Source organism: Aphelocoma coerulescens, chromosome 6 (assembly GCF_041296385.1).
Source record: "Aphelocoma coerulescens isolate FSJ_1873_10779 chromosome 6, UR_Acoe_1.0, whole genome shotgun sequence".
Classification (NCBI taxonomy): domain Eukaryota; kingdom Metazoa; phylum Chordata; class Aves; order Passeriformes; family Corvidae; genus Aphelocoma; species Aphelocoma coerulescens.
The window spans coordinates 24,395,590-24,422,279 of NC_091020.1; the positions used below are offsets into that span (position 1 = coordinate 24,395,590).

The 26,690-nt window shown below is 49.2% G+C and overlaps 2 protein-coding genes across 7 annotated transcripts in view; one reads left to right on the forward strand and one right to left on the reverse strand.

The window, feature by feature from the left end:
* Positions 1 to 9,946, forward strand: part of CNNM2 (cyclin and CBS domain divalent metal cation transport mediator 2) — a 119,284-nt gene extending 109,338 nt beyond the window's left edge. Inside the window, exon 8 of the mRNA XM_069019922.1 lies at positions 1,988 to 9,946. Coding sequence (XP_068876023.1) covers positions 1,988 to 2,197 — 210 coding nt within the window. The 3' untranslated portion in view covers positions 2,198 to 9,946. The remainder of the gene's footprint in view (positions 1 to 1,987) is intronic.
* Positions 9,947 to 12,950: 3,004 nt separating this feature from the next.
* Positions 12,951 to 26,690, reverse strand: part of NT5C2 (5'-nucleotidase, cytosolic II) — a 60,829-nt gene continuing 47,089 nt past the window's right edge. For 4 of the 6 annotated variants that reach the window (XM_069019923.1, XM_069019924.1, XM_069019926.1 and 1 more), the window contains 15 exons: positions 25,253 to 25,348; positions 23,867 to 23,958; positions 23,619 to 23,676; positions 22,260 to 22,353; positions 21,193 to 21,246; positions 19,971 to 20,054; positions 19,199 to 19,240; positions 17,941 to 18,048; positions 17,553 to 17,619; positions 16,808 to 16,978; positions 16,270 to 16,380; positions 15,893 to 15,944; positions 15,595 to 15,655; positions 14,900 to 15,076; positions 12,951 to 14,689 (listed from right to left, as the gene is read on the reverse strand). In XM_069019923.1, the coding sequence (XP_068876024.1) occupies positions 14,438 to 14,689; positions 14,900 to 15,076; positions 15,595 to 15,655; positions 15,893 to 15,944; positions 16,270 to 16,380; positions 16,808 to 16,978; positions 17,553 to 17,619; positions 17,941 to 18,048; positions 19,199 to 19,240; positions 19,971 to 20,054; positions 21,193 to 21,246; positions 22,260 to 22,353; positions 23,619 to 23,676; positions 23,867 to 23,958; positions 25,253 to 25,348 (1,519 nt within the window). In that variant the 3' untranslated portion in view covers positions 12,951 to 14,437. The remainder of the gene's footprint in view (positions 14,690 to 14,899; positions 15,077 to 15,594; positions 15,656 to 15,892; positions 15,945 to 16,269; positions 16,381 to 16,807; positions 16,979 to 17,552; positions 17,620 to 17,940; positions 18,049 to 19,198; positions 19,241 to 19,970; positions 20,055 to 21,192; positions 21,247 to 22,259; positions 22,354 to 23,618; positions 23,677 to 23,866; positions 23,959 to 25,252; positions 25,349 to 26,690) is intronic. The other 2 variants (XM_069019927.1, XM_069019928.1) reach the window with 1 other exon arrangement.

Consider the following 26,690-nt stretch of genomic DNA (forward strand, 5'->3'; position numbering starts at 1 on the left):
GTAGGTTGGTCACATAATCTTCTGGATTACAGGTCCTTTGAGGAAATATTATAGAAAATAACCTCTCTGCTTTTAGTCAAACCCGTCCTCGTGAAGCTTTTGGAGCCATCTGAAATGGAGACTCTTCGTTATCAGACACTGTCCTTTACTAAAGGATGAGACATTTACTGTTGGTTGCAGTCTTTATTCACTTCTGATTTTGGTTTCAGTTTGGGGTTCTTGATCTTACTTTCCGACTTGCCATCTTTCTTCTGCTTGGAGAAGTCTTGGACATTTCTCTTTATCTTAACTTCACATGTATTAGGTTCATGTCTCATACTACCAGTGAGTTGCTGCATGAAATACAGCTCTGTCCCTCAGCATGGTGCATCCCACGCTGAAATGTGTGTGAGTCTTGTGGGAGAGGATATCTAGCTGAGCTGAGGAACAGCTAATGCTGGCAGCAATTCCAGCCCGGCTGGGAGTCCAGGGAAGCTGATGTCCCATGACCAGAAGTTGACATTGATGCTTTTCTTAAATTAAGTGCATGTTTACAGTTTCTTTGTATGCAACTCAAGTGATTTGTGAACTTAACTTCTGTCAGTTAATTCAATGTTAAGGGTGTGGAATAGGATAGACATACTAGAATGCTAAACTGAATATTCTGTAGCCAAATTTTAAAAGGAGAGTCTTGCTGTCAAAACTTTGAGATGCAAGCGTACTGGTCAGTGGTTCAATCCTTCCAGCATTACATCAGTACATGTTTATCCCTGGGCAAGTGATTCTCACTACAGATTTCAATGGCTAATCTGCTGTACAGAGCAGCTGCTCGCCCTATGCTGCTTTATGTGACGTCCTTCCAAATCTCACTGTGTTCATACTGAGGCTAATGATTGCTAAACTGTCCTGGTATCTCTGCAGTCAGACTTGCACACCTCTGCTTTACGCATAGGTCAGAGTACTCAGCGTTTGTGTTTTCACTGTGCCACATGGTCATTCATTCAATTAATACCTTGTAAAACCAGGGTTGTGATCTGCTCATGCATGTTTGGATTTTGCTTTTGGAGCTGTGACCTGGTCCATCTGACTCTCTTCATTTCCAGTCCCTCTCTTGTGTTGCTACTGAAACTTAGTGTTTTCTAAAAGTCATTTCATCTCTTCCACCTTCCTGCCTGTCAAGATCACCCACTGCTGTGGGCTCATGGGGCTGTCAGTGTGCATGTATCCTGCTGCCTGTCCCGGCTGAGAAGGTTGGCCTGGAGGAGTTCACAGGGCTGGTTGCTTGTGGCTCCAGGAGGAATTCTGCTCTCCACCACCACATGCAGATGTACAGGGGCTATGGGCTTTGCTGCCCCTGGGGCATCGTGGGCAGTGACACTCTGTGCTCTAGGCCAGCCCCTGTCATCACTGTTCTGCTGAGTGCAGACAGCTCTTGCAGAGACCAGTGGAAAACTTCATGGGTTGCTAATTTGGACTCATCTCTATGGGCATCTCAGTCTTTTCTAGAATCAAATATCCTTATGTATAAGGCTGTAGCTCCTGCTGTGTTTGCTGGCCTAGACAAGAGCAGGAATGCTTGTACTCTATACTTGTACTATAGAGCTGGCTTGGCTCTATAGGGACACTTAGAGCCTCACCAGGAGCTCACTGAAGTTGGGAGAAAGACTTCACTGATCCCTGGTTCTGGTCCTAAAGGTGTGCATGGTTAGAGGGAACTGGAGGTCAGATTTAAAAATCTCTGCATAGGAATAAATCCCTGCCTTTGAACAGCATGGTGATTGCACAGCACTGTTCTTCCACCCTCCCTGGAAATATCCCCATGCTGTCTGTGGGTGTTGAGTTGGGATGCTTTAGGCTTGCAAAGCGCAGGGATGTTTTATGGAAACAGGTAAAGAGGGGTTGAAGTGTGGTCATCTGGAAAGGGAGGGAGCTTCATTTTCTCAGTGTGTCCCACAGGAGACATAGAAGTCTGACTGACTTTTTTTGTTTCTTCCCTTTCTTGGAGCAGATCTCAAGACAGCAGTACCAAAATGCCCTGATGGCATCCCGGATGGACAAAACACCTCAGTCCTCGGACAGTGAAAACACTAAAATCGAACTGACTCTTACGGAGCTGCACGATGGTTTGCCAGACGAGACAGCAAACCTGCTGAATGAACAGAACTGTGTGACTCACAACAAGCCCAACCACAGTATGCACAGTGAAGGAGCCATCTAGGAGCTGACTCCCCACAACCCACCCATCCCATCTCCTCAGCAGGACCAGCCCTCGCTCCTTCCTGCCTCCTCCCTGAGTGTGAACACCATTAGTGCGTGCTTGCAACACTGCTGCATCCAGTGTTCTGAGACCAAAGACTTTTGCGTCCGTTCTGGGAGCTGAAGAGGAAGAAACAGGAAGAAAGGAGCAAAGAGCAAGAGAGACTAAAGACCCAAACATAATTTGGGAATGGTGAGCCACCCTTGAGAACGATGAAAATTCTTCTTGCAAAGTAGAATTATGTTTATTTTTTATCTGTACTTTTGATCCTTGTTGGGTTTTTCCTCCTCAAACACATATGGAGAAATTTAAAAGCTCCTCCATTATTTTTTCAAAAGAGATCATGTTTTTAAAAAGTATTTTGCAGAGTTTTAAATTGTTTCTGTCCCTCATGAACCTCAGATGGGCTCTGTCGTGGTTTTGTGAATTGGCTCCAGTGTCCTTAGGCCTCTTCTCACCCCTCTGTGGTCCTTTTTGTTGCCCTGTTGAAAAAGTTAGTAACAGGTACTTGTATGTTATTTGTGTCCTAAGAATGAGCAAGCTTCAAGGAACCTCTGGTTTCAGCCACCTGGAGGACCAAGAGATGAGGATTATTACATTCTTCCAGTTAATTTTCAGGGAAGGAGTGGTTACTTTGGTATTTAATGATATTTCAGAAGGTTTCTTTGTTAAACAGGCAAAAGCATTGTTACACTTACAGTTTTGTAACCTCCAAAACCTTTGTGTATGTTGAAGATGATACTGGGGGGAAGGAATTAATTAGCAAAACTGCAGTCCTGTGAAATGAAAGCTGGGTGTGATATTCCATAGTGAAGTAACTGGGTGATTTTTCGTGGTGTTCCTGACAATTGCATGGTGAAGTAATGTGTGCACCCTGAGATGCCAAGTCTTTAAGCACTCCCGTGCTGCAGTGGTCTGTGCACCGTTACCTTGACCAGAGCAGATGTGCAGCCTTTGCTGAGTATCAGAACATCAGTCCCTGTCCCCCCGGTAATCTCTAATATTAACACAAAAGATGCTGCTACAATTACACCCAAAGTACATGCTCCAGATGACAGTAAACCTCTGCCAGTGCAAGGATGGGCACTGCTGAGGAGCCAGAACCATCCTCTCCTCTCCAAGAGCTGACAAAACTTTCCAGACGCGAGTGTATTGCACTTCAGGGATTCAGAGAGGTTCATTTCCAGGCTGTTCCCAGCCATGTTCATTCCTTTGAGTGGATTTAGTGCATTTCCTTCTCTCTTTCCCCTTTTAACAGCCATTGTAGGGATTACCAAGGTAGCAGAGCAGAGAGCCTCCTACCCAGCTGCCACCAATGCAGGGCAATACCTGCCTTGGACAGCAGAAACCAATTCCTCCACCCCAAAAACCTGGATGCAGTCTGCGTGCCAGCAAGAGGCACCCTATGGCAGTTGTGCATCACCCATTCCCACAGATGGAGTCTAAGTCCTCAAATGAAACGTCCCCCCCCCCAGTCCTCTCCCCTGCCAGTGCTGTCTCAAACAAAATGTGAACATTGCCCTCAGTATCTGGATTGATAAATCAGGCTTTGTGGTTTCTCTGTTTCAAGACCCTGCCATGGCCCCTGACTATGTAGCATTTCCCTTTCTTTACACCTGGATAATCTCTTTGGGGACACCCAAAGAAGCCCCCAGCCCCAAATGCAACTGCCAGAGCTCTCTGTGCCTGCAGGCCTGCCCAGTCTCCCCTTCTCACAGGCTGGGGAAGGCACTCGCTGCAAGTTCCCATGGTCCATCTGTGTGACTGGTGGCTGAAAGGTGCAATATTCCATTGCAGGATCTCCCGGCAGGAATTGGAGTGTGTAGTGTCAGAGCCAATTGGGTTTGCCTGTGTCCCTCCTCCTCCTCTCTCTTCCAGCTTCAGAAAGCAGCCCTAATTTTTGCTGTCCACCCTCGTAGGAGCCACCCATGAGGATGAAGTCCCTGCAAGGGGCATAGAAATTGCACAGTATCCAACTTGTGCACCCAGTGAGGAGGAAACAGGCCCTCCAAAGCCTTGCTCTCACATGTAGCTTTTTGACTTTTTCCCATCTAAAAGTGTGTCCTTAGCCTCCATCCCACCCTCGCTCTGATGTACGCCAGCCCAGCACTGCTGAGAGTGCACGGCGGCAGCACGGGCTGACCTGAGCCCTGCACCTTCCCAGAGAGCTGCCAATATTGCACCTTTCTCACAGAGCAAAATGTCCAGATGTTACAGCGTTTGTCCTTGGCGAGGGACTCACCTCGCCAGTTTTTATCTAGTGTTGGTGAATGTAAAAGTTTGTTGGAAGTGTTTGACATGGTGGTGAACTTGAGATGCAGTATCCGTTTTGTCAAACCTGCCAAAGGAGGGAAGGCTCAAGTCAAGGCAGCTCTCTCCGGGATGAGGTTGCTCGCTGGATCTGACTTCTGCTTCTTATGGCAGGTTATGGATTTGTTTCAATGTCTGTTTCCCTTTTTAAAAAAAAAAAAAGGAAAAAGAAAAAAAAAAAAGCAAAAAAAAAAAAGCGCCAGTTTTTCCAACCAAAGCCATGTGATCCCAAAGCAAATACCTCCTGCTTCTGCCCATGCTGCACTGTTCCAAAATTTGCAGGCGATTTTTTGCATGACTGTTTTTCATCATTTGTACAGATCAAATAACGGAAAGTGAAGTAATTTCACTTAATTTCCATAAAAATAGTTGATTATAGATGTGTTTCATATGGAAAATATGTACCTGACCCAGAGGGGTTAGGAGCTGCTACTACTAATTAGCTTGAAGAACAAAGCATGGTCCTCTCCCTGGAGGGGAAAAAATCCAGTCTCCCTGTTCTCAGGGTATTTACAGTTTTACTGTTTAACAAATGCAAGGGGTTCCCAGCCCTCCTGGTGGGAACCATCACAGCGGAGGAGCCCCACGCCCAGTTCAGGATCCCTCTGAGCCTCGGGATGGCGTTTGCTGATGCCGGGGCTTGGCTCTCCTGACCGTAGTGGAGATGCCACGGCATCCGATCCGTGCCCTTGCAGGGGAGTCCTGCCCGAGCAGATCTGCTCCCTCTGCCTCGTGGGGCGCTCGGATGCCGTGGTGCTGCAGTGCCATGAGGACACACAGCTGGTCACCGCGGCTCAGGGCACCAGCTGGGGGCTTTGGGAATTGTTGGACTTGACCTCAGACCTTGGCCAGGCTTTGACTTGTAGAAAGGATACTGCATCTTCCTATGTCAACTCCTGCTGCCGCCTTTGTTCCCCTTGCCCGTCTGCCTCTGGGTGCAGGCAGCAGGGTGGATGATGGCCTGTTGGCTGGGGGAGGCTGGGAGGGCATCTAGCCATAGTTTCTACTGTCAATACAATTTTGCACAAGAGTTCTTTGAAGTGAGATTTTCAACACTAATATCTTAAATGCACAACTGTGAATTATATCTTTTACACTCCTGTTGGTTGAATTTCCTTTAAACGAAATGAACCTGAATCTGTTGTAACTATGATTTTTTTTTTTTAATTCTGTGTATTGCCAAATCTTTGTAAAGAGTGAAGGAATGTTCTTGCTTTCCAGTGAGAATCTTTCTCCAAATGAGACTGACTCTGGTGATGTGGAGATCATATGAAGCACATTAGCTCTGAGAGGAGAGGGGCTCAGTGGGGGGCTTAGCAAACCAGCCTTGGCCGCTCTGTGCCGCAAGCTCAGACCCTCCAGAATTTACAAAGTGCTTCTTGTTTTGTTCCCAGCTTGTCCACTCCCTGAAATCCCCATGCAGCTGAAGGCTGCTGCCCTGGAGGAGCTCTGGATGGGTTATCCCACAGTGGGATGAGGAATGCTGGCAGGGTGTCAGGACTGGCTGGTGGGCAGGAGCCCCAAGGCTGGCGTGGCAGGAAAAAGTGCCTGCCCCATCCAGAGGCACCAGGAGAGGAAGCTCCACAGGGCAGTTCCTTCTCCTGCTCACCAGTTCGGCTCCAAGCCTGTGTCGTGTATAGTTCACTCTCACGTTCTTTTTGCCCCGTAAGCTCCTGCTCTGGACTGAACAGGAATGGGATGAGGCTGAGACTGGTGCGGGGGCAGCTGGAGCTGGCTGCTGAAGGTGTGCAGTTCTTGGGCCTGGTGGAAGAGGGGTCAGCCACTCATTGACATTGTGCTCGATTTTCTATTTCTCCCTTCTTCTCCTGGGCTTGCTCCCCTTTTCCTCACCACTGGGGGCTTTTTTGTTTGTTTGTTTTTCTTCTTTTCTTTAAGTGCCTTTTTGTGTGGGTGGAGCTGGCAAGAGTAGGAGTCTCAGGATATGGCCACTTGCACTCAGACCTGGAGAAAGCTCAGGGGGAGCAGGGTGAGTTGCCCTGATGGCCCACATGCATCACCCTTTGCTGCTTCTCAGCCTTCAGGGCCCAGTTTGGGTGAGGATGAGATTTGGCACTGGTGGTGTCAGGCTCTGGTTCAAATCAGCTCAAAGAAAACCAAAGAGGTAGCGTTGTGTGAGGGGCTGCTTGGGCAGCAGTGGTGCTTCCTGTGATCTCTGCAGAGCTCAGCCAAGGGGTGTGGGGGTGCTGATGGCAAAGAGCAGCCCTGTCTCCTCACAAGCATCATGTGTAAGTATCCTACATGATGGAGAACACAGCCATGTTCTCCAGGACCCCTTGGAACATGCATCTTCCTTGTGCAGAATTACACTCTCTATAGAAATCATTCCCACATGAAAGATGTACCATATTTTATACAATATCTAATACATCTGTGGTTTTCAATCTAGTACCCGTGTACCAGTTGTCCAGTTATCCAGTGTCTGGATTACCGATAGAAAACTGGGGCTGGGGGTGGGGAAGGATGCTGCCCAGTACCTCTTGTCATGGTTACTTGAGGCTTCATCCCAAAGGTGCCCGCCCAGCATTGAAGAGTCCCTGTGTCCACACTGTGCCCTGTCCCAAGGCAGGAACCCTGGCTGTGGTGTGGTACAGCCCCAGACATGCTGCCCGTCCCACCACCTGGCTCTACACTGGGGGTCTACACAGACCTGAAGAAGTACCTGTTCCCTGGATACTGAGGGTTGGTTTGGCCCAGCGGTGAAATGATGAGCTTAACTAACACAGTCGGGCATCTTCCATGGCACGGATGGGAGAGCGGCCTTCATCCTGACTTGGCCAGCAGGGAGGACAGGCTCTGGACCACAGGCTGGGCTGGGCAGCTGCCCTCATCCCTGCACTGCTGTTACACTTGGTCCATCAGCTGCAGGTCTCTTCTTGGTGTGATGTCTGTGATGATTCTGGCCTCACTCCCGTGTGGGCAGCACAGGGGACCTGGACATCCACAGCTTCCTGCAGAGCCCCCTCAGCAATCCTGCTTGGTGTCTTGCTCTTGTCCTGGAGCCTGGCTTCATGCTGAGTTGTGTTCCTCTGGGGCCAGTCTCAGGGCTGCATCCAGATGAGGAGATGCTGTTGCTCTGGGTCTAAGGCAGTACAGTTGAGCTTTTCCATCTGGTGTGTGCATATTTTCCTGAGCTGCAGGGATGGGAGAGGTTTGCTAGAAAGCTGCCTCCAGCAAGTGGCACTGTACAGTTGGCAGATGGAGTTGTTTCATAGGTTGCTAGCACTGAATTTAGTCAAAGTGACGTTTTCTTCTTCTGGTCCTGAGGTCAGACTCTATAGCAGTTCTTCACCTTGGAAATACGGTACTCAAAGCTGCTGGTCTTCTGTCTCCAGCTGAAAAACATCATTCTCCTCTCAGGTTTTGCCTTTGGGCTCTGTTTTTCCTCTGAGCAGGGGCTGATCACTAGGATCCTGCAGAGGGTGGTGCCCTGGCTGCTCTTGCTCCTCTGGTGCAGATTTCTGGCTAAGGAAGTGCTTGGTGTTTAGTTCTCCCCCAGAAACAAAGGTTTGGCTGGATTGACAGAAGTGGTCTTTCATGGAATCGAGCTGGAGGTTTGTCAGCTATTGCGAGCCTGAAATGTGCAAAGGCTGCAGGTGGCTCCAATGCCCCAGGGGTGGTTTTGATTTCTTTGTTGTCTTCTCCTCCTGAAAGCGGTGTGGCGGTTGGTTGGTAGCAAGATTTGTTGGGGAGGAAAGGCTTGTCCCAGCATTTGGTGCTTGGTGTAGCAGTCTAGCATCCCTTCTCAACTGTTTGCTGATCACAGAGCTTTATAATAGGAGGTGGTGTTTTATCCTCTGGGCATCACTGTTGAACCAAATCCTTCCAAATACAAGTGAGAAACTAGTTGGTGTCAGATGCCTTTAGTTGGAAGTGCCAATATAGAATGCATGTCCCAAAGATCACTGTGGGAAGGTGAGGGGTTCCTGATGAGCTCCTCTTCTGAGAAGTGACAGACTGGCCAGGCCTAGATCAGTTCTAGTGTCGTTCCTGCTTTAAAATCTCAGGTCCAGCAGGCTGGGCTGGGCTGGCTTTTCTGGCTTTGGTGGCAGGTTTTCACCCAGGGTACGTGCTCTGTCCTTCTGTGTTGTGCTGGCTTGGATTCAGCAGCGTGGCTTCTGTGACAGCTGTGCTCTCATCAGCCACAGCTGCTCCTCTGCTCCTGTCACTGGGCTTCAGCTGACTGTTCAGGAAGGTGAGAAGGAGGGCCAGCAGTTGGGAGCAGGCCATGCTGCAGCCATTCTGTCTTCATTTCTCACACTGAGGGTAGGCTCAAGGGGCTCTGCCTTCCTCGGAGACCACAGGGAATTTGGAAAGTGGAAACCCACCAGGAGCCCAGCAGCAGTGCTCTGGTCCCATTTTGATCCACATTCTCCTGAACACAAGGGTGGCTTATGAGCAGTTCAGGGTCAGGCCCTGCTGAGGTGCCTGGATGCCAAACACAGTGAATCTGAAACCCCGAATACTTGAGATATGTTCCTGGAAGCCATGAGCAGCTGGTGCTCAGCAGCTGGAGGTCTCACACCAAACCTTTCTCCTTCCTGGCTGCCCCGAGCCCTGTCCTGGTTGCTGCTGGCTTGGCCTTGGTCCCCCCATTCTGGAGCGTGGCAGCTCTCCCTTTGCAGTGCGTTTTCATGGCTGTCTGATCCCACTCCAGCCAGCTCTCCCCTGTGTCTTATTTGCCATCGTATGTGGTCTTTGCAAATTGTATCATATTGTACATGACTTCGGGTTTCCAGAGTTGTAGTATTCTGACTACAGTATTTCCGTGTGTGTACATAAACCTGAATAAGCACAACTGAAATCCTGAATGAAGTGTATACGTTTCATATACTGATTGTCATACGAATTAATTTTATAATTATTCCAATTTTGTTGTAGATTTCCAATCTTTCCTATTTATTTTGTACCAGATTTATTTGTATATTTTGTGATTTTGTTTTAAAGCATTTTGTTTATTTCTATTCTTTTTAGATAAATGATGATTTTTTTTTCTGTTGAACATTCCAGTTTATGCATTTTTCCCTCCTCTATGCTCCCCCCTCATTTCCAAGGGACAGATTTTGGCATGTGGGTGGTGGGGCTGATGTCTGTGATCCCATACCCACATCTCTGCTAATGGCACATTTAACAGTCTTTAATCTTCACTTCAGCTGCAAGAGCCACAGAGAGGCCGGATCTTGTTCCTTTAGAACCAGGTGTTGCTCTTCGCTTTGGTGGGTCTGGGCCTCGAAGTCCTCAAGCTGGGGAGGGCTGTTCTGGTGGTTTTGCTGACCAGGGGCTGGCTGGGAAGCTGGTGGCAACGGCAAGCAGCTGACTTTTTGAAGTTCCCTCAAGGGTGAGGGTCTTTTTCTTTCAGTAATAAAAACCCCTTATTTACAACCTGCTCTCCGTAGGTCATGTTTGTCTCTTAAGTGTAGATGCCGTCTGTCTGTAGCGCATGTTCCTGCCAGGCAGGGCGTAACTGGAGGTCACCAGTGAGAGATGTGGTTGGGGACGACGGTGACTCCGTGGGACAGGAGCAGCTGGTGGAGTGAGTTGGTCCATCCCCCTGCACTTGGGTGCTGCTGCTTTCTCTCCTCATGTTGGGACTTCGGCAGTGGAGCTGTGTGGAGCCTGCAGCGACACAGATATTTCTGAGCAGGAGAGTGAGCCTGTGCTTAGTCCCTTGCCCACCATCACTTCCAGCTCACACTGGTGGAGGAGCAGCCCCTTTCCTGTGTGTCAGATACAGCCCTGCCATGTGCCCATATCGTGTTTATGCCACTCTCCTCCTCCTTGCAGCTGTTTCACCCAGCTGCTCTCCTTGCAGTGGGCTTTCCTCTGTGCTCAGGTCTTGAGCTGCCAATCCCTGGGTTAGCAAATTCGGCAGCAGCTGCTCAAACCTTGTGGGGGATTTTTGCTGCACCCAGTGCAGCCTCTGTCCCTGCTTCTGTGCTGCAGGATGGCTCCATTCCTCTGGGTTTCACTCCTTCATGATGTACCAACAGGACAGAGTGGCAGGTCCTTGAGGACTCCTGCTCCCCTGTCTGTGCCTGTCCCTGGCAGCTGGTGGAGGATGGTGGGATGCTGCATGCACGGCGTAAGTAGAATTAATGTGGAGGCCAACTTTGGGGCTGGCTCTGGTGGTAATTAGCAGCAGGAAGGAGGAGCAGGATAGAGAGAGCCCAGGACTTCTGGAAGGGAGGGTGTAAGAGGCCAGATCTCTTCAGGGAGATGGGATGGGTTTTGGCTGCTCAAGTCCAGGCTACACTGCAGCAGCAGGGCGGGAGCTGTAGCCAGGGCTGTGTGTCCTCAAGGCTCCAGCAGTACCTCCCGCCATGGCCAGGTTTTGCAGCCCAGTGGCCTCCAAGGCTGGTCTCCTGTAGGAAAGCACCCTTGTGCAGGGCCAGGGTGGACCAGTGGCTCTGCCATTACGGAATTGCTTTATCCATGTTTGCCATGCTGGGGCTTCAGGCCAGAGGTTGGAATGGCTGCTGCTCAGGGACTGGCACAGGGCTTTGCGCCCTCCATCATGGTCGGGCACATCCTGATACCGAGCTGCAGCTGGCCCTCGCTCTGCTGAGTGAGGAGGTGGCATAAAGGAAGAGGAGCTGGGAGCAGCTCTGATGACTGTGACCTGGTCAGAAGCAGCAGTGGCCAACACACGATATCTGCAGCGCTGTGGCTAAGGGCAGTGAGCCTCGGGCTCCTGTTCCTGGTAGGGTTTGGTTGGTGCAGCCCCTGTGAGCCCCCTCCGGCTCTGTGGAGCAGGGGAGGTGGATGTGAGGTGGCGGAGAAAGTGAGAGAAGCCAGAAATCAGGTCAGTGAGAGCTCCGGGCGGGGGGTGAGGCCTGTTCCCTCCATGCGTCCTCCTTGCCTCCACCAGGTTTTTGCTGCAGGAGAGAATACAGCTGGTGGGCAAAAGCAAAGCATGTCTATCCTGGGCTGGGGGACAGGTTGCAGGGAGAGCAGCAGGAACTTTTCCTGAAGCTCTGCAGAGTGATTGGAGACACAGGTACTGCCAGGCCACCAGCTTCTGGAAATGGGCAGCTGGTGCAGATGAGCCATGGGCAGCTGCCTGAGGAAGGTGTGGGCGGGGAAACTTGGGCTGTGACCATGTCCCCAGTGCCAGCTGGGGCAAGAAGCATCACCCTGGCTCTTGGTCCATGGGTTACCACAACTTCATGGTGGAGCCAGCACAGGATGGACAGGATGGTACAAGGCTGGGCAGTGCCTGTGTGTCTGTCAGGCTTTGCCTGACATTTTCCCACCAATGAAGTGAGGGTCAAATACTTTCCATTGCTCTAGCCTTGAAGGCTCTTCTCCCCATCTCAGTCAGAAATAGCCCTGGGCTGGGAGTGAGCTATTTGTGGTGACCGGTTGGGAAGGAGGAATGCATGGAGCTCCCCAGACCTCCCTTCCCGCAGCCACATGCCTCCCCGAGCTGCTGAGCTAAAGCTTTAAAAATTCAAGTAGCTATACTTGGAGAAACAAAGTTTAAACATAGCAGAGCCCAGCGTGGCCTTTGGTGAAAGGGCTCGGGAACAGCTCCCTGGAATCCTTCCTGCAGCCAGCCTCACTGTGGGTACATGTTAGCTCCTCTGCAGACCCCAAAACTGAGGTGTCAGGGACCCAGTGCTCTGGAGTTTTCAGCAATCCCTTAAAGTGTCAGGTGTTGAGTGTTGCCCACCAGCTGTTGCCATTTAGTGTTGCTTTTCTGTCTGGCACTTTGGGCCCTGGTACTGAACATCCTTCTGTGGTGGTGCTGATGGGGGAACCTCCTCAGGTCTGGTTTGGTTGACACGAGGAGTTTGTTTGTGGGGGAAATGAGCTCAGCAGTCCCTGGGGCTGCCTGTCTTAGCTGGGCACAGCCTTGTGTGGCTGTGTGGCAGCGCTGGCCTTCCATGGGTATTCTTGTCTATTTAAGTGAGTTTGCAGCTCCTGGTGCGCACAGGCTGTGCTGTGCCCTGGTGCCGCCCTGAGCACCTGTCTTGCAGGGGTGAAGGGGCAGGAAGTGGTCCTTGGTAATGTCTGTGGGGAACAGCCCTGGCAAGACACAGGAGGCAGTGGCAGTGTGGGGATGTTGCCCTTCCCACTGTGGAAAAGCCCCTCCTCACTCTCTGTGTCCAAGCCAAAATGTTTCTCTGCCCTCCCCATGCTTTCCTGGCTGATGCAGAAGGTGATAACAAAAGCCTCGTGACCCACCATTGCTTCTGGGGGCAATGTGAGGACCAGGTGTGCCCTTACAGCAAGATCCACTGCCAGTGCTCCTCAGTGCTTTACATGACCAGTTCCCAAAGGTGCTCTCACTCTTCCTCAGTCACCCATAGACCCCATAGACCTCTTCCCACTAATTTCAGCACAGCCCTCATCATCTCAGCAACACACCACAAAGCACCAGGCATTTCTTAGAAACATCATCATTTATTGACTTGAACAACTGCCTCTAGAGCAGCATTTTCCTGCTCAGATGGTGGTGGTGTGGTTTTTCTTATTTTATTTTCTACTAAGGTACTTTAAAATGAAAAAAGAAATTAAATGAGTTTATGGTACTGAAACAGTCAAATTCATTACAAGAGGGCCCTCGTTGTAATCCCTTTGCAGCGAACGGCAGAGGCTGGAGTAAGGGAGGCTGCACCCATGACTCAGAGGAAAACCACAGGGCACTGCTGCCCAGCTGTGTGCCAGCTCCGTGCCTTCCCTGGGCTGGCTTTCAGGCACAAGCACTACTTGCCCATCCCTGGGGACACCCCCGGTCCCCACACGGCAGCCATCACGCTCCTTGGCCAGGGACGCAGCCTTGCCCACCACGGCCAGCGATGAGGCTCCGCTTGCTCCGCACCAGACCAAAGACCAGGGCAGCTGCCGGACAGCCGGGAGCTTCCCGGCTCCCCCCGTGGGGCTGGCCCTGTGGCATGTGCTGTTTCCTAGTTTAGGGCAGGCCCATGTGGCCCGCAGCACCCTGGCACAACAGGCCCTTTCACTCCCCATGGTGGCTGGGGTTGGTTTTGGGATGCTTCACTTAAAGGTGAGAAGACAGAAAGGTCAGGAGGAACACAGAGTGACTAATGTTAATGCTAAAGCAACAGCTTCAAGCTCCTGGGTTAATATTTACTGCTGAAACTGGAGGAGTTGAGAACAGAGTGTGCAGCTCAGCTGTTTAAGAAATGCCCTGGAAATCATGCATCACATGGCAATGCTGAGAGAGCTTGGAGACACTGGGAGAGGATAATGAGCAGCTACAAGGTGAAACATGTATGGCAGCAGATGTGCAAGAGCTGGAATCTCACTGCCATCCACGATTGCTGGAGGAGTCAAACCACTTACACAGAGAAACTCACACCAACAGAAGGTAAACGGGGCGCTGGAAGGCACAGCAACACCCTGGCTAACATGTGGAGGGGGGGATTATGTAACCCAGGAGCAGAGGGTTAAGGGCAGCAACCTAACAGGCAGCAGGATTTGGATAATTTTGTCTCCTGCACGGCCCAGCACATCCCTTCTGTCTCCACAGAGAATGTAACAAATGCCAAAAACCGTTAACAAGACACTGTTCAAATGGAAACCAAATGCAACACATGATGGGAAACTGAGAAACATGCAGCATCCCGAAATGTAATGGGAGTAGCATGACAGCACAGGTGGGCAGTCCAATCTGAATGCACCACCCAGGTAGAATCCATCAGCTTTTTGAACCGTCTGCAAAACTGAAAACAAGGGTCTCCTCCTAATTAGTGTTAATTTGTTAGAAGTTTCCAAATACTTTCAAAATGTGCCTTTGCAAGAATCACACCCCCCAACCCATCACCCCAAGGGCCCCAACAACAGAATCCATTCCTGATCACTGCTAGAGTCATGGTTTATCTTCAGAAATACTTTGTTTTTTCCTTCTTATTCCTCTTCCTCCTCTTCTTCCTCCTCTTCCTCTTCCTCATCATCATCTTCATCATGGCAATGTGTGATTTCCTGAGGTGCCTGAGGGAAGAGGTTGGGCGGTTTGATCTCACTGATGGAACGGGTCAGCTGGTGCCGCTTGTAGTCGGAATCCTTGAAATCCACCGAGGTGCGATTGCGTGTGGCCATCGGCGACTCCTTCTCATTGATGTCAACGTGCGTGTGCTCTACTGTGGACTCGTGTGGCATCTGCATGTTGAACAGAGAGAGGAGGTGACAAGAGGTGTCCCAGTCCCTGAGACACATGGAGGGCAAACCCCAGAATGCAACTGCTTGGTCTATGATCTATCAAATGCCACCCAACCCTCCAAGGTGCTGTTGTGTCCTGTGGAAGTGATAATGGACACAAGCATGGGCACCTTTGGGAGCCCTGCCCACCTCCCTGGGATTGCAACTCACCAGGACGTGGGCGGCTCTGAAGAGGTAGCTGAAGGGGTAGTAGAGGAGGTTGATGAAGGAGGCTGCATAGAGGTCAGCGTAGCGCATCACCTGGCTGGCAAACAGCGTCTGCCGAGAGCCACTGCGGAAGAGGCTCCCCATCATCCCGTAGCACATATCCATGTCGTGGGTCACTTTCTATGAGGAAAGGGCAGCTTAAATCCTGGGCCAGGCAGGCAGCACCTCAGAGCCACGAAAACACTGAGGTGGAGCGCCCTGAGGGCTGGGGGCTACGGGAGACCTGCAAGGATCTCCAACAAGACTTTCTGTGCTTGTACCCCGTGTCATCAGGGCACAGCTGAGCCCCAGGTAACAAAAGGAAGGTGGCAGCAGGCTCAGGGCCAGCACTGTTCTAAGCTGGCAGCCCAGGGCTGGCTGAACCAGAGGCTACAGCCCCTCTGAGCCTCTGTGTGCCAGTACCACATGCTGCAGCAGTGAGCACCCTCAGCCAGTGCTGCTGTGGGCATGGGGAAGGGGACCCTATTCCAGACCAGGCTGCCTTTCAGTGACACCAGTGAGCTGAGACGAAGTGGGTTTGCCAAGCCTGCTGTGCCCACCCAAAGGCAGAGCAAAGCATTTCAGGACTGAGCAGTGGGGTTGGGTTGTTAAGCCCTTTGGGATCCAAAAGGATGAAAAGGGATTTTGATGATTGGTACCTTAATGCGTCTCTGGATGGAGCTGATGTCAGGGCGTTCATTGCTGCTACTGTCCAGATGCCTAGTTACAGGCGAGAAGGTAAATACATGGTGTGAAAAGTCTTTCAGAACCAGATGCTGTGGGATGGGGCTTGGGGGAGGGAGGCTGGTCTGGAGGGGAAGGTTGGTCTTGTGGGCAGAGCCCAGGCCTGAGTCAAGGCTCCAGCAGCAGTGCCGCTAACCCAACCCCAAGGTTTTGTCATTGCTGCTCATTAGCCAGGAGAGGCAGCAGGAGAGTTGTCACTGTTTGAACACTCACTTGTACAGCTCGGCCAAGAAAATGTCCAGACTCTGCAGCTCTTCAAAAAGGGCTGGAAAATCCAGAAAAGAAAGGGGAAAAGGGTTAAGTTTAAACTGTTGAAATGAAAAGGGCTGAAAGTGAACCCACTCCCCTGCCCGCTCCCCTCACATGGCAGCAGACAGACACTGGAGCAGGGACACTGGAGGCACCTCATGGCCTCTGGGCAGGGAGAGGGGTCAATCACACTCTGTGCCATGGGCAGAACTTTGGGCTTGGTTTCTGGTTGGCCCTTTTGTTTTTGAGGCTGAACCTTTGCAGCTCTCACCAAAACCTTCCAACCAGCCATGGGGCACCTTGCATAACCCCCAGCCCTATTTACACACCAAAGGGCAAACCTGGGAGAAAAGCAGGAGCGCTGGAGGATGGGAAACACACAGCACTTTGGCGGCAGAGCAGCAGAGGGAGTGGGAGGAACGAGGAGGAAGCAGCTGGTGAATAGGGACTCCCTGCAGATGGGAGAGCAGTCATGGCTCAGGCATTACAGGGAGAATAACCCAGGTCTTGTCAGAAATTTTTTAACATAGAAGCCACGGCTCCATATATGCAGAGGGGGAGGAGGTTCTGGGGTTATGGATGAGGAACAACTCAACCCCACCCAGCTGCAGCTTCTCCCGTGGCCAAGGCAGCACTTGGCTGATTACACACAAAAGCCCCTGGGAAAGAGCACAGGAAAGGCCTGGGACCCCAAGGCCAGCCCACAGAGAGGCACCCCAGCTCCTGCCACGAGCATCCAGACCCAGGGAAAAGGGCCAAAAGGAGAAGTGGCAAGCCAGGGTGATCTCTCCCCTGCACCCCTAAGCCCTGGCGATCTCAGGGGTGCAGCATCAGACAAGCAAGAGCAAAGCCTGGCCAGGGGCTTGCCCGGCTCCTGACCGCTTTTGTCTGTCCAGACGTGCAGCTCCTGCGCCAGCTCAGGGATCACCAGGAAGGTCCGCCAGCCCTGGCGTTTCTTGGATTTGAGGATGTCTCCAAAGATATGGTCTCCGATGTACAAGATATCCTTCCCTTTGGCCCCCAGCAGGTCACAGACTGTGTCCGAAGAGCCTGAGAGAAGAATGGCATGGCTCAGAACAGTGAGCCAAAACAGGTGCATTTTCCTCCCAGAAACCTCTACTGACTGACCATGGCTGCCCTGGACACTGCTCACCTGCCTGGGAGTTCACCCAGGAGCAGCTTTGCCCATGCACACCCCTGCATGAATGACAGCAACAGAGGCCATGCTGCCTCCCACTCCATGTGAGAGTAATGGAGCCCTGGGTGTCACAGACAGCTCTGTATCCACCCACTGCCCTTCCCTGGCTTGGCAGAACCTTCCAAGCGTGGTCATGCTGGTGGCAGCACCTTTAAGTACAGCTGGGCACACTGCTGTGGGCCAGCTGCAGCCACCACAAGCCCTGCAGGGATTTTCCAGACGAAAAGGACATTTGAGGAGGAACAGGTCCATCTCGTCCCTGCATTGTGCAGCTCTGATCATGGAGAGCTTCTGGTGCAGTGTGCAGAGGGCACAACAATGTGCTTTGGGAAGCACAACCTTGCCTGGCACAAGTCCTCTCACAGCTGGAGTGGCTGAAGGCCATGTCAGAGCCACTCCACAGAACAAGAAGGGCTCCTGCCTCACCTCCCGAGTACACAATGCCGTGCTGCAGTGGGCCAGTGTAGGTACCGATCTTCAGCTTCCCGGTCACCTGTGGAAGGAGGTGTTGTGTTAGTGCTGAACAGCTGATGGTCTGGATCTTTTCTATATTGATACTTCACTCTTTGTCTGTCTGTCTGTCTCACTCCCAAGCAGCCCATAGGTGGCTTTCCTGCCACCTGCAGTATGTTAGGGAAGCCCGCAAAGCCTTGAGGTGATGGGGTTGCTCAGGAATCACTAAGAGGAGACTCCAGCCCACAGCCTCTAGGGTAGGTCCTGCCTAAACACTGCATTGCCCATTGTCACGGAGAGATGCCATACAGGAGGTGCAGGAGGCCTTCCAGCCATGGAATACCCTCCACTGACCACTCACCGTGTCCACCTGCCGCAATACGGTGCCTTCCCCAAAGAAGAGGGGTTTTCGTGCATCCACCAGGATCAGGTCAAAGTAGGACTGCCATGGCCGATGGGCACTCCCAGGCTACAAAGGCAAAAACAAACCCCAGAATCAGGCACGACACAAAAAACCACAGGGAGTTTAACTGGAGTGTCACTGTCCATAGCCATAAGCTCATGATATCAAAATCCCATCAAAATCCCTTAGCTCATGCCTCCTGTGGGACAGTACTGCATTGCCAGCACCATCTCCTAAAGCACTCCCCTTTTGCCACAAGCCCATCCCATCCCAGCCTAGCAGTGGGGGCTGAGGACGTGGTGTGAGACAGGAGAACAGCACTGAACATCCCTGTCAGGGCACAGCTGCCATGTAAAAAGATGCTGTAAATGACACCCTACCACTGTTCCTGAAGGTGACATCCTGTGCAGATCCAGACACATGCAACTCCACGGCTTCAGCTTACAAGGCCATGCTGGTACTTTTGCCAGGAGTAGGAGAATGCCTGGACTCTATTTCACAGAGCATGGCTTTGAATCACAGCCCTACCCAAAGGATATTGAGCCCTTTCTGCTCCATGTTTCTGCACTTTGTGAGATCAAGACCACAGCAAGGGGCTTCTTTAGCTATCAGTTGTGGTGAGTTTCTATGCTCTCAAAATTTCTCCCTTGGCTGCCTTCTGCCTTTAAAGCAGCGTGAGGACACATCTTTTGAACATGAGATAGCCTCTCACTGGGAGACTGAAAGAACAGTACAAATTTGTATCATAAGCCTTTCTCCAAAAGTTGCAGGGCTGAGTTTTGACCTCAGAAAACCCAAAAAAAAGCATGACTAAAACTTTTAGTTACGATAATTAAGGCATGATCAGCCTTAAATGTTTCTGCTGTTTTATACAACAGTTTCCTTTCCATCATGGCTTTTTTTAACATCTAAACCATTGTGCATTATTTCTAAGAAACCTGGCTACAAAATGCCACAGTTGAAATGTTTTATCACTGAAATAATGTTATCATTAACACAGATTATCATTTGAGACCAGATGATGCCCCTTTTCTCTTTGTTATATTGTATTTGCTTTGATCCCATTCAAATGGGACTCAAAACAGCAAGTGTATTTTAACCAGATTAAAGCAACTAATCCCATGCAGTCGATGAAGCAGGATTAAAATGCTTTCCAGCTACACAGATAATTAGGCACATCAGTGTCTATTGCAACTGCAGTCTAGAATTCACATACCTTTGGTCCATGTGGAAAGTCAAACAAGTAAGTCATAATTTTCTAAAAGAGAGAAAGAAAGTATTCAAATATGTGCTTTTAAACATGCATTTTTGTAGTTTATAAAAGCATACTTTTCTGATTTTATCTCTTTAGATTGCAGAACTTTATTTTCAGAATTTACACAGAGGTCATCCTAAGATTTGGAGACAAAATGAATGGAACAGGACAGTGACAGGAATCCAACCAGTAGTTTTTAAAATCAAATAACACAGTTTCCTCAGAAAACTGCACACTGCTTCACGTATATCTTGCAATGCTTTAAAATGGTATATAAATCTTTAGATCAGCAGTATTGCAACATCCTGACAGTCACCTGGAGATGGAAGTAACTGTGTTTATTTCTCACCTTAGCAGACGGCCCTTTCTGGGTCTAAGACCACTCCAGGACCTTGGTTTGGTGACCTGTCTGTACTCAGAATATCTCACTTGAAAGGGAAAGTCTGCATTTTAAAGGATACTAAAATCCAAAACTGAGTATCACTTTCCCTTTCAGCCCTTTAATTGCTGAGGAACTGAGTGAGGCACAGAGGGACTTATGCCAGACCTAGCTCAGTGCCAGAACCAGGACTACAAAAGGTGACTCAAGACTTAATCTGCATCCACCACTAACCCATCCTACACATAGGTTAGAAAACACACAATTCTCCACCAGAACATGTCCCATCAAAACCCATCCAAATGGCTGGCTTATGCTTACTCCATGATTCCCAACAATTCAAGCAGCACTTACGTCTGTGTATTTATAGTCGCTGTTTGTGACGAGAAACACCTTCCCCACTTCATTCATGCGGCTGAGCAGCAGTGGCAGCTTCCCCTGGAAGCCAAGGGGGACAAGTCACACACAAAAGTTACAGACATTCATCATGGGAAAAACACTCAACTATGATCCCACCAGACAAAAAAAAAGCAAATCAAACCATCGAGCAAGCAAACTCACGTGTTGTGCACTGGCCAGAGCCAGGAAAGCTGCTGGTCCATCCAGGGAACCCCTCCAGAGCACAGCCCAGGGGAGGAAGGCGAGGGGGAAGGGCTCAGCAGGGCTGCAGTGCCTTTGCCAACCACAGTGCCAGGCACCCTGTGCTGCTCCCACCGATCTGCTCCAGCTCCAAGTCCGTTCCCGAAATGGGCCCAGAGGCAGGTGAAATCTGAGCTCATGAGCCACAAGTTGGAACGCATTATAATTCCAACCTCAAATTAGGGAGAATTTATTCCTGGGGCTATTTTTATTGAATCTGAAATCTCAGTCCACTGCCAAAATAGCTGATTACCTCACTGAACAGTTACCTAAGAATTCTGTAGGCATGTAACTAGAAACAAGGTTTACTGCTTTAAAGTGATAATCTACCACAGAGCACATCTAAACTAAAAAAAATACTTATTCCAAAAATGGTCCAGAGGGGCCTTGCACACTGCAGAGGTGGCAGGAGTAAGGGAACCACTGGAGCTTGCTCAATTAGATGTGCTGAACACACATTTTGTGTTTATCAAGAGACTAGACATTGGTGAGTCTTTCAGGATCTTTCCCTCAGTCCCTCATGGCTAAGCGTAGCTTTTCTGTTGGGTGGCAGAAGAATACTTGTGGCTAAAAAGATGCTCAACTGTTGCATTTTAAAGAGAAGTTTGCTTGGGCAGAAAAACATGGGCAGGGAACACAGTTGCTTTCACCACTGAAAGAAACAGCATGAGCTTTGCCAGTGTGTTCACCTGGATAACATTTCCTCTGGCTTTTATATTTTATGTAAAAAACTGTACACATCAACACGAAATCATGTGGGTCACTGGCTCAGAATAAAGGCTGTGTCTGAACTTTCCACTTCGTCTTTGGTTATTACAACAGAAATTACAGCCTTATCTGTTTTGTGATTTAGTGAAACAAATCAGCATGTTTATTTCTTGCCTGCTTAGTCAGTACTGAATGTCACATAGCACAAGGAAAGTAACTTCACACTTACATCTTTCACCACATACTTCTCCAGATTCTCAAGGGTCTTTTCCTTAAGCGATCCCTGAAATAGAAACAACAGAACCCAGTGAGGTCATGGAAACTTATGATGTAAGAGACAACAAAGTAATGCCAACTTTCACACTTTAAAATGCTGTGAAAGTACAAACCAGGGCGAATCTGAACCAGTGACTCTAGAGATGAGAGGCTTTGAGTAGCAGGGACCATCACAAACTCTGTGATCCATCGATTCCCTCACCATGGTAAATAATCCACTTCAACAGCATTTTAACCCTTTCAGAAGGGAATACAATAGAAACAAACAAAAAATAGATTTGCCATACCAAACAAGACAGTTAACGACCTGTCTCCAACACTGACCATAATGCTTTAGTCAAAGGCCAACTCCAACATGTATCACACAACACTGCATAAGGAAAGAAAAATAGATTCCTGACTTCTGCATGGGTAAATGGACCACCACAAGTACAACTGTGAGCAGAATTCTCCTGTGATGGTTCTCCATCCCACCCAACAGACTGCTTGAATGAGGGAGAACAAGAAAATCAGGTCTTTAACTATATGTTAATGCTCACAAAATTATATTCTGAATTTGTTCACAAGAGTGTGCAGAAGATGAAATGCTGCTCTCTAATTAGAGAACAGCTGATGCATTTCTCTCTTTAATGCAGGTACTTTTTAACAACACAGGATAGTGCCAATGAAAACAATTTGCAGTAGAATACTGCTTTAATAATTAGGACAATGTCAAGTTGTGGACTTGAAGTGCAAATACCCTCATGGCATCACGCTCTAAAACCCATGAATTACAGTACAAAAATGGAATCTGGGCACAAGAAAAAGGAATAGGAAGCCAAGCCAGATACGTTCCCATACGAGGAGGGCAGTTTAAATCTTGACTTACTCCCAAACAACTGCAATCTATGATTTGCTCACTAGGCGGCAAAGCAGGGCCCTTGCCCAGAGCAGGCAGAGAACATCTGAACTCAGGAGTTACAAACCAGCCTCTCTAACCCAGTTACAACCACATATGTCCCAAGGAGTTCTTGCAGTCACCTTGTAATGAACCCAGTCAACAGCATCTCTGACATCCTGGAACATACTCCTGAAGGACATGAAGAGGTCTCCATCCTTAAACCCTGTTTCACAGCTGTGAGGAGACAGAAGAGAGATTTTAGCATACAGTCACAGCAGGTAAGAAACACACCAAGGAGCAAGTTCAAAATGCTATTTGGAGCTTGTGTTTTCATCCTGCCATCATGGTTTCTTATCTACTACTTCACTGCAGCTCAGACTTGAAAGAAGTAACCGGAGTTTAACAGGAGCTGTGTGCTACCCAGGAATGTCTGTGCCTCCACAGCAGTACTACAGCTTTCTGCAACTGTAACTCTTACTTCTCACCCACAGTATTACAAGAAGGTAAAAAGACTGCAGAAAACTGCAAAAATGCAGTTTGCAGCATTTTACAGAAGATGATTAGTACTGAGGGAATAAACAGAGTGGTGTCCTTTCTCCCTCCTTCCAGCACTAAAGAAGGGAGTGTCATGGAAATCAACTAAATGTAATGCTGCTGAGAGGAGGAACTGCTTCTATGTTGCACACTTAGAGTTAACATTAGAAATTAAAAGATACTCTGGAGGTATCTTTGAGACAGCCATGACAGCTTGCATCAGAAGAAATCAAGAAAGATTACACAGACTTGTATTTATTATGACAGCAATCATCATGCCTCTCCTTAGAAAAGGTACTTCACCTGATGGGCTGCCAGAATAAACAGTCCCTCCACTCCCAGCTGAAATCCCATTAAACCTTTGCCTTCTACTCACACATATGCAAAGACGACCCATCACAGGAGGTGCTAAGCAGCACAGCAGCATTCACATCTGCCAGTTCAAACCACAGCTTGTTTTAATGCTTATATGTTTTTGACAGCAAGGTAAATACTCATGCTGCACAAACAGCCTCTTACACCACACTGAGCACTTCACCTTTAAGTGTGCAATGCTCTTTAATTACAACATGAAGCACTTGTGGTAACCATTTGAGGAAATTCAGTCTTTCAGTTACCAGTTCAGACATGGCTCCAATGGACACAGGTTCAAAATGAACTGAATGGTGCCTGTGATCATGCTGTAAAAAGTCAGCAGTCCTAGAAGCTGCCCCAAATACCAGTGTCAGTCAGTATGTTGGTACTTATGTACCCTGTGAAGGAAACCTTCGTAGCCAGCCTCCACTGTACACACAGATCAACTCATCACCACTAAATTACAGGAGGCCTGAGCCTTCCCCCACCAAAACCACTTGAGGGGCCTTCACTGATAATAAGAGCAGCTCCATCTGTGTTGTATTGCTCCTGTATAATATAATAACAATCTTACTGTTCCATCAACACCTCAAAGCGGAGGGAATACAAACCTCGTGTACCGGTCACAGTTAGTAAAAAAATCCACCAGGCAAGCCAGCAGGTAGGTCTCTGCAAGGAAACAGAGGGAGATTATAACACAAGGACAACATCATACAGCCACTTAACTCTGTGCCTTGTGCCCAAAGGAAGAAAGTTCACGTGAAAAAACCCAAACAGAAAAGCAGAGTACGACATCAGCAAAGCTTTACTGGCTTAAAGGGCACAGAAAGAAGACTGTGTTGGCTCACATTAGACTCACCTGGTAGATTGAATAACGTGTTCAAAATGTAAAACCTATCTGTGTCATCTCTCTGGATAAATTTATTTGGATATTGCTCCCGTGTTTCAGGCCTGAGAATAAATAAAGTGGACAAGAGTGAAACCACAAAACATAACAAAGATAAAATGTGCTGACCTGCAAAACGGAGTTGTAGTGGGGTCTACTAACCAAAGTCTGCTGTGCTTTAATCAACACCCAGCTTCCCCACATGCACTGTTGGCACAAGACCAAAAGTGCATCCAGGGGTGTTCCCTGGGACACTCTGACTCCAGCAGAACCAGGACAAAGCCCTCATCGCTGAGTCAGCAAACTGAGCAGAGCCCACACAGGGACACAGAGTGGTCCAGAGTACACAGCTCGACCTTAAGCCCCATGCTGCTGGCTAAGAGGATGCTTTAAATCATCTGCACTTTCATTGTTTGCTCATCTTAAACTCTCCCCCACTTTCCATGTGCTGCTCTCCACTTCCCCAGCAGCTCTCAGCCAGGGGTGTGCAGGGCTCTGCTGCAGGAGGCTCGCTCAGGGCCCTCTGCAATTCATCAGCAGGGGGGCACTGACTGAACTCATATCATTATTCTGGTCTCCTTAATTTCTGGAGCTTCTAAAGATCCCTTTAGGCTCAAAGAGGAACTTCAGTGCATATATAAGGGCTTTTTTCTAAATTTTGGAGCCCTGATGCAAGGACTTAGAGGCCTGCAATGACTTGGTCACCCTGGGGGCCCTGAGCTTGCCTTGCCTTCCATTCATATGCCCTTGCAGCAGGAATGTGGGAGGCGGAATTTGCTGGGACACATCAGGCACATGGCACTGCAGTCCTCTCTGCTTCCTAAAGCACCTTCTCTGGGACAAGAAATACAAGCAGCCAAGGGAAGGCTGCAGGAGATGGCATGCAATGCTCTCCTGACACCTTCAAAGGTCAGAAACACAAAGAGGTAGAGCCAGCTTGTTCCTACCCCAAGCCAGCTCAGGCCCTCAGACTTTCTGAGCAATGGCTGTGGAGCTGACAGCCTCACGGGGCACAGGTCCTCATGCAATGACAAGCTGCTGACATTAAACTGTGCCAGGGCATGTGAACAGCCCCTGGATGATCCCATCAACTCCTCCCCACAGCACACGTTCTTCTACGCCCAGCACACTACGGATGTGCCTGTGGTGGCACAGCCCTTTCCCTTGTAAACATCTGAGCTGTTGCTGTACCTGAGACCCTCAGTGCATCCCCATTTAATCCTGGAGCTGTAGGACCATCAAAACAGCATCTGCTGTTCATAGAGTCCATGAGACTCCTTATACAATGGGTGCCCTGAGGATCATTGACAGAATAGAGTGTATTAAGTCAAAAAGAACAGCCAAGAGTCTTTAACTCACCCTCTGAGGAAATTGAAGCCATGTGCACACACTAGGAGGTTCCCATAGGCATCAACTTTCAGCAGATTTCCATAGTGGGTGTCAAACACCAGGCCTCTGTTAAGAAAGCAAGTTAGGATATGAAGAGGCAAGTGCATCAAGGGGTGACCCTTCTAACAGCAGCTAGAACAGCTCTAGAACAGCTTTGCTCACTTGGCATGGGGCATCTGAAAGGAGCTGCTGGTATGATGCAGATGGGGTCCCTACTTTCCCTTTCAGCTGGTGGCAGGTGAGCAACCAGAGCCCAGCATCATCAGGTGGGAGAGACACCTGACCTGCTCCCCACTGCCCCCAAAGCACCTCCCAGGGGAGCTGTGGGCCTCCTCCACAGGGTCACACACCTGACACCCCTGGGGCTGCAGGGTGTGAGTGTGATAAGGTGTGATAAAGGAATTTCTCTCCTCTTTTTCATGGCTCTGTCACAGACAAAGCCAGATGGGGCATGTAACCATGGCACAAAATGCTTGGGACATTCCCAGTTCTGACTCTGGCAAAACTCAGTTATCCAGCAGCTTGCATCTGGAGAGCACAGCCTTCCCACAGAGACATCCCTTCTGTCCCCTCCCTGAGATGAAGCTAGTGGATTTAACAGAGCTCTCATCACGGGTTTGTGAAGGGCTATCCCTTGTTACAGGCAAGGGCACAGCCAGCAGCAACTCTCGGTTTAAAGCACACTGAGAGGAGGGAAGGAAGGAGGCTGCCAGGATGAAACTGGAACAAACCAACAGACCCTCTGGTCCAATCTTTTGTAAAGAAACTCCAAAGGAGTCAAAGAAGCAAAATCCAGCAAAGGCACAAGTGGAAATAAATTAAAGATGCAGAGTTAGATCAAAAGCTTTGTTCAACACAAACAGTGCCCTTTTTACCTCTCCTACCAAAAGACAAAATGTAGGAATTTAGTAATTTTGCACCATTAACTTAGCACAAAGTTAAGAAATCAAAAAGTTACTAAATCAAATGCTTTTGACATTTGATTCATCTAGACAGGTGAACTGGATTAGTCCCACTTTTATTCTTGTTTACTGTCAGCTTGATTTTCAGGATGTCTTACGCACCAGGACATTACTAATTAAAATCATTAAAGAAAAGAGTTCTGAGACATCCCAGCAGCCTCTTGGACAGCAATGTCTCCTTCTCCCCCTGATTCTGATTTCATTCCCAATCCGATTGTGTCTCTGCTGTCTTTGCTTTGAAAAGCTATTTCTGGACCATGTTTTCAGCAGGGTTCTTTTCTTGGATGCTCCCTCTTTGCTGGCAAGGATTCATGTGTGCAAAGGCCCCCCACATACTGGATTAGTCTTCTCCCTTCACCATGATCTGTGGCCAGCCACAGGCTTCACATCCACAACTGGAAACCTGGCCTCACATGTCACCTGTGAAATTCACAGAACAAGTATTC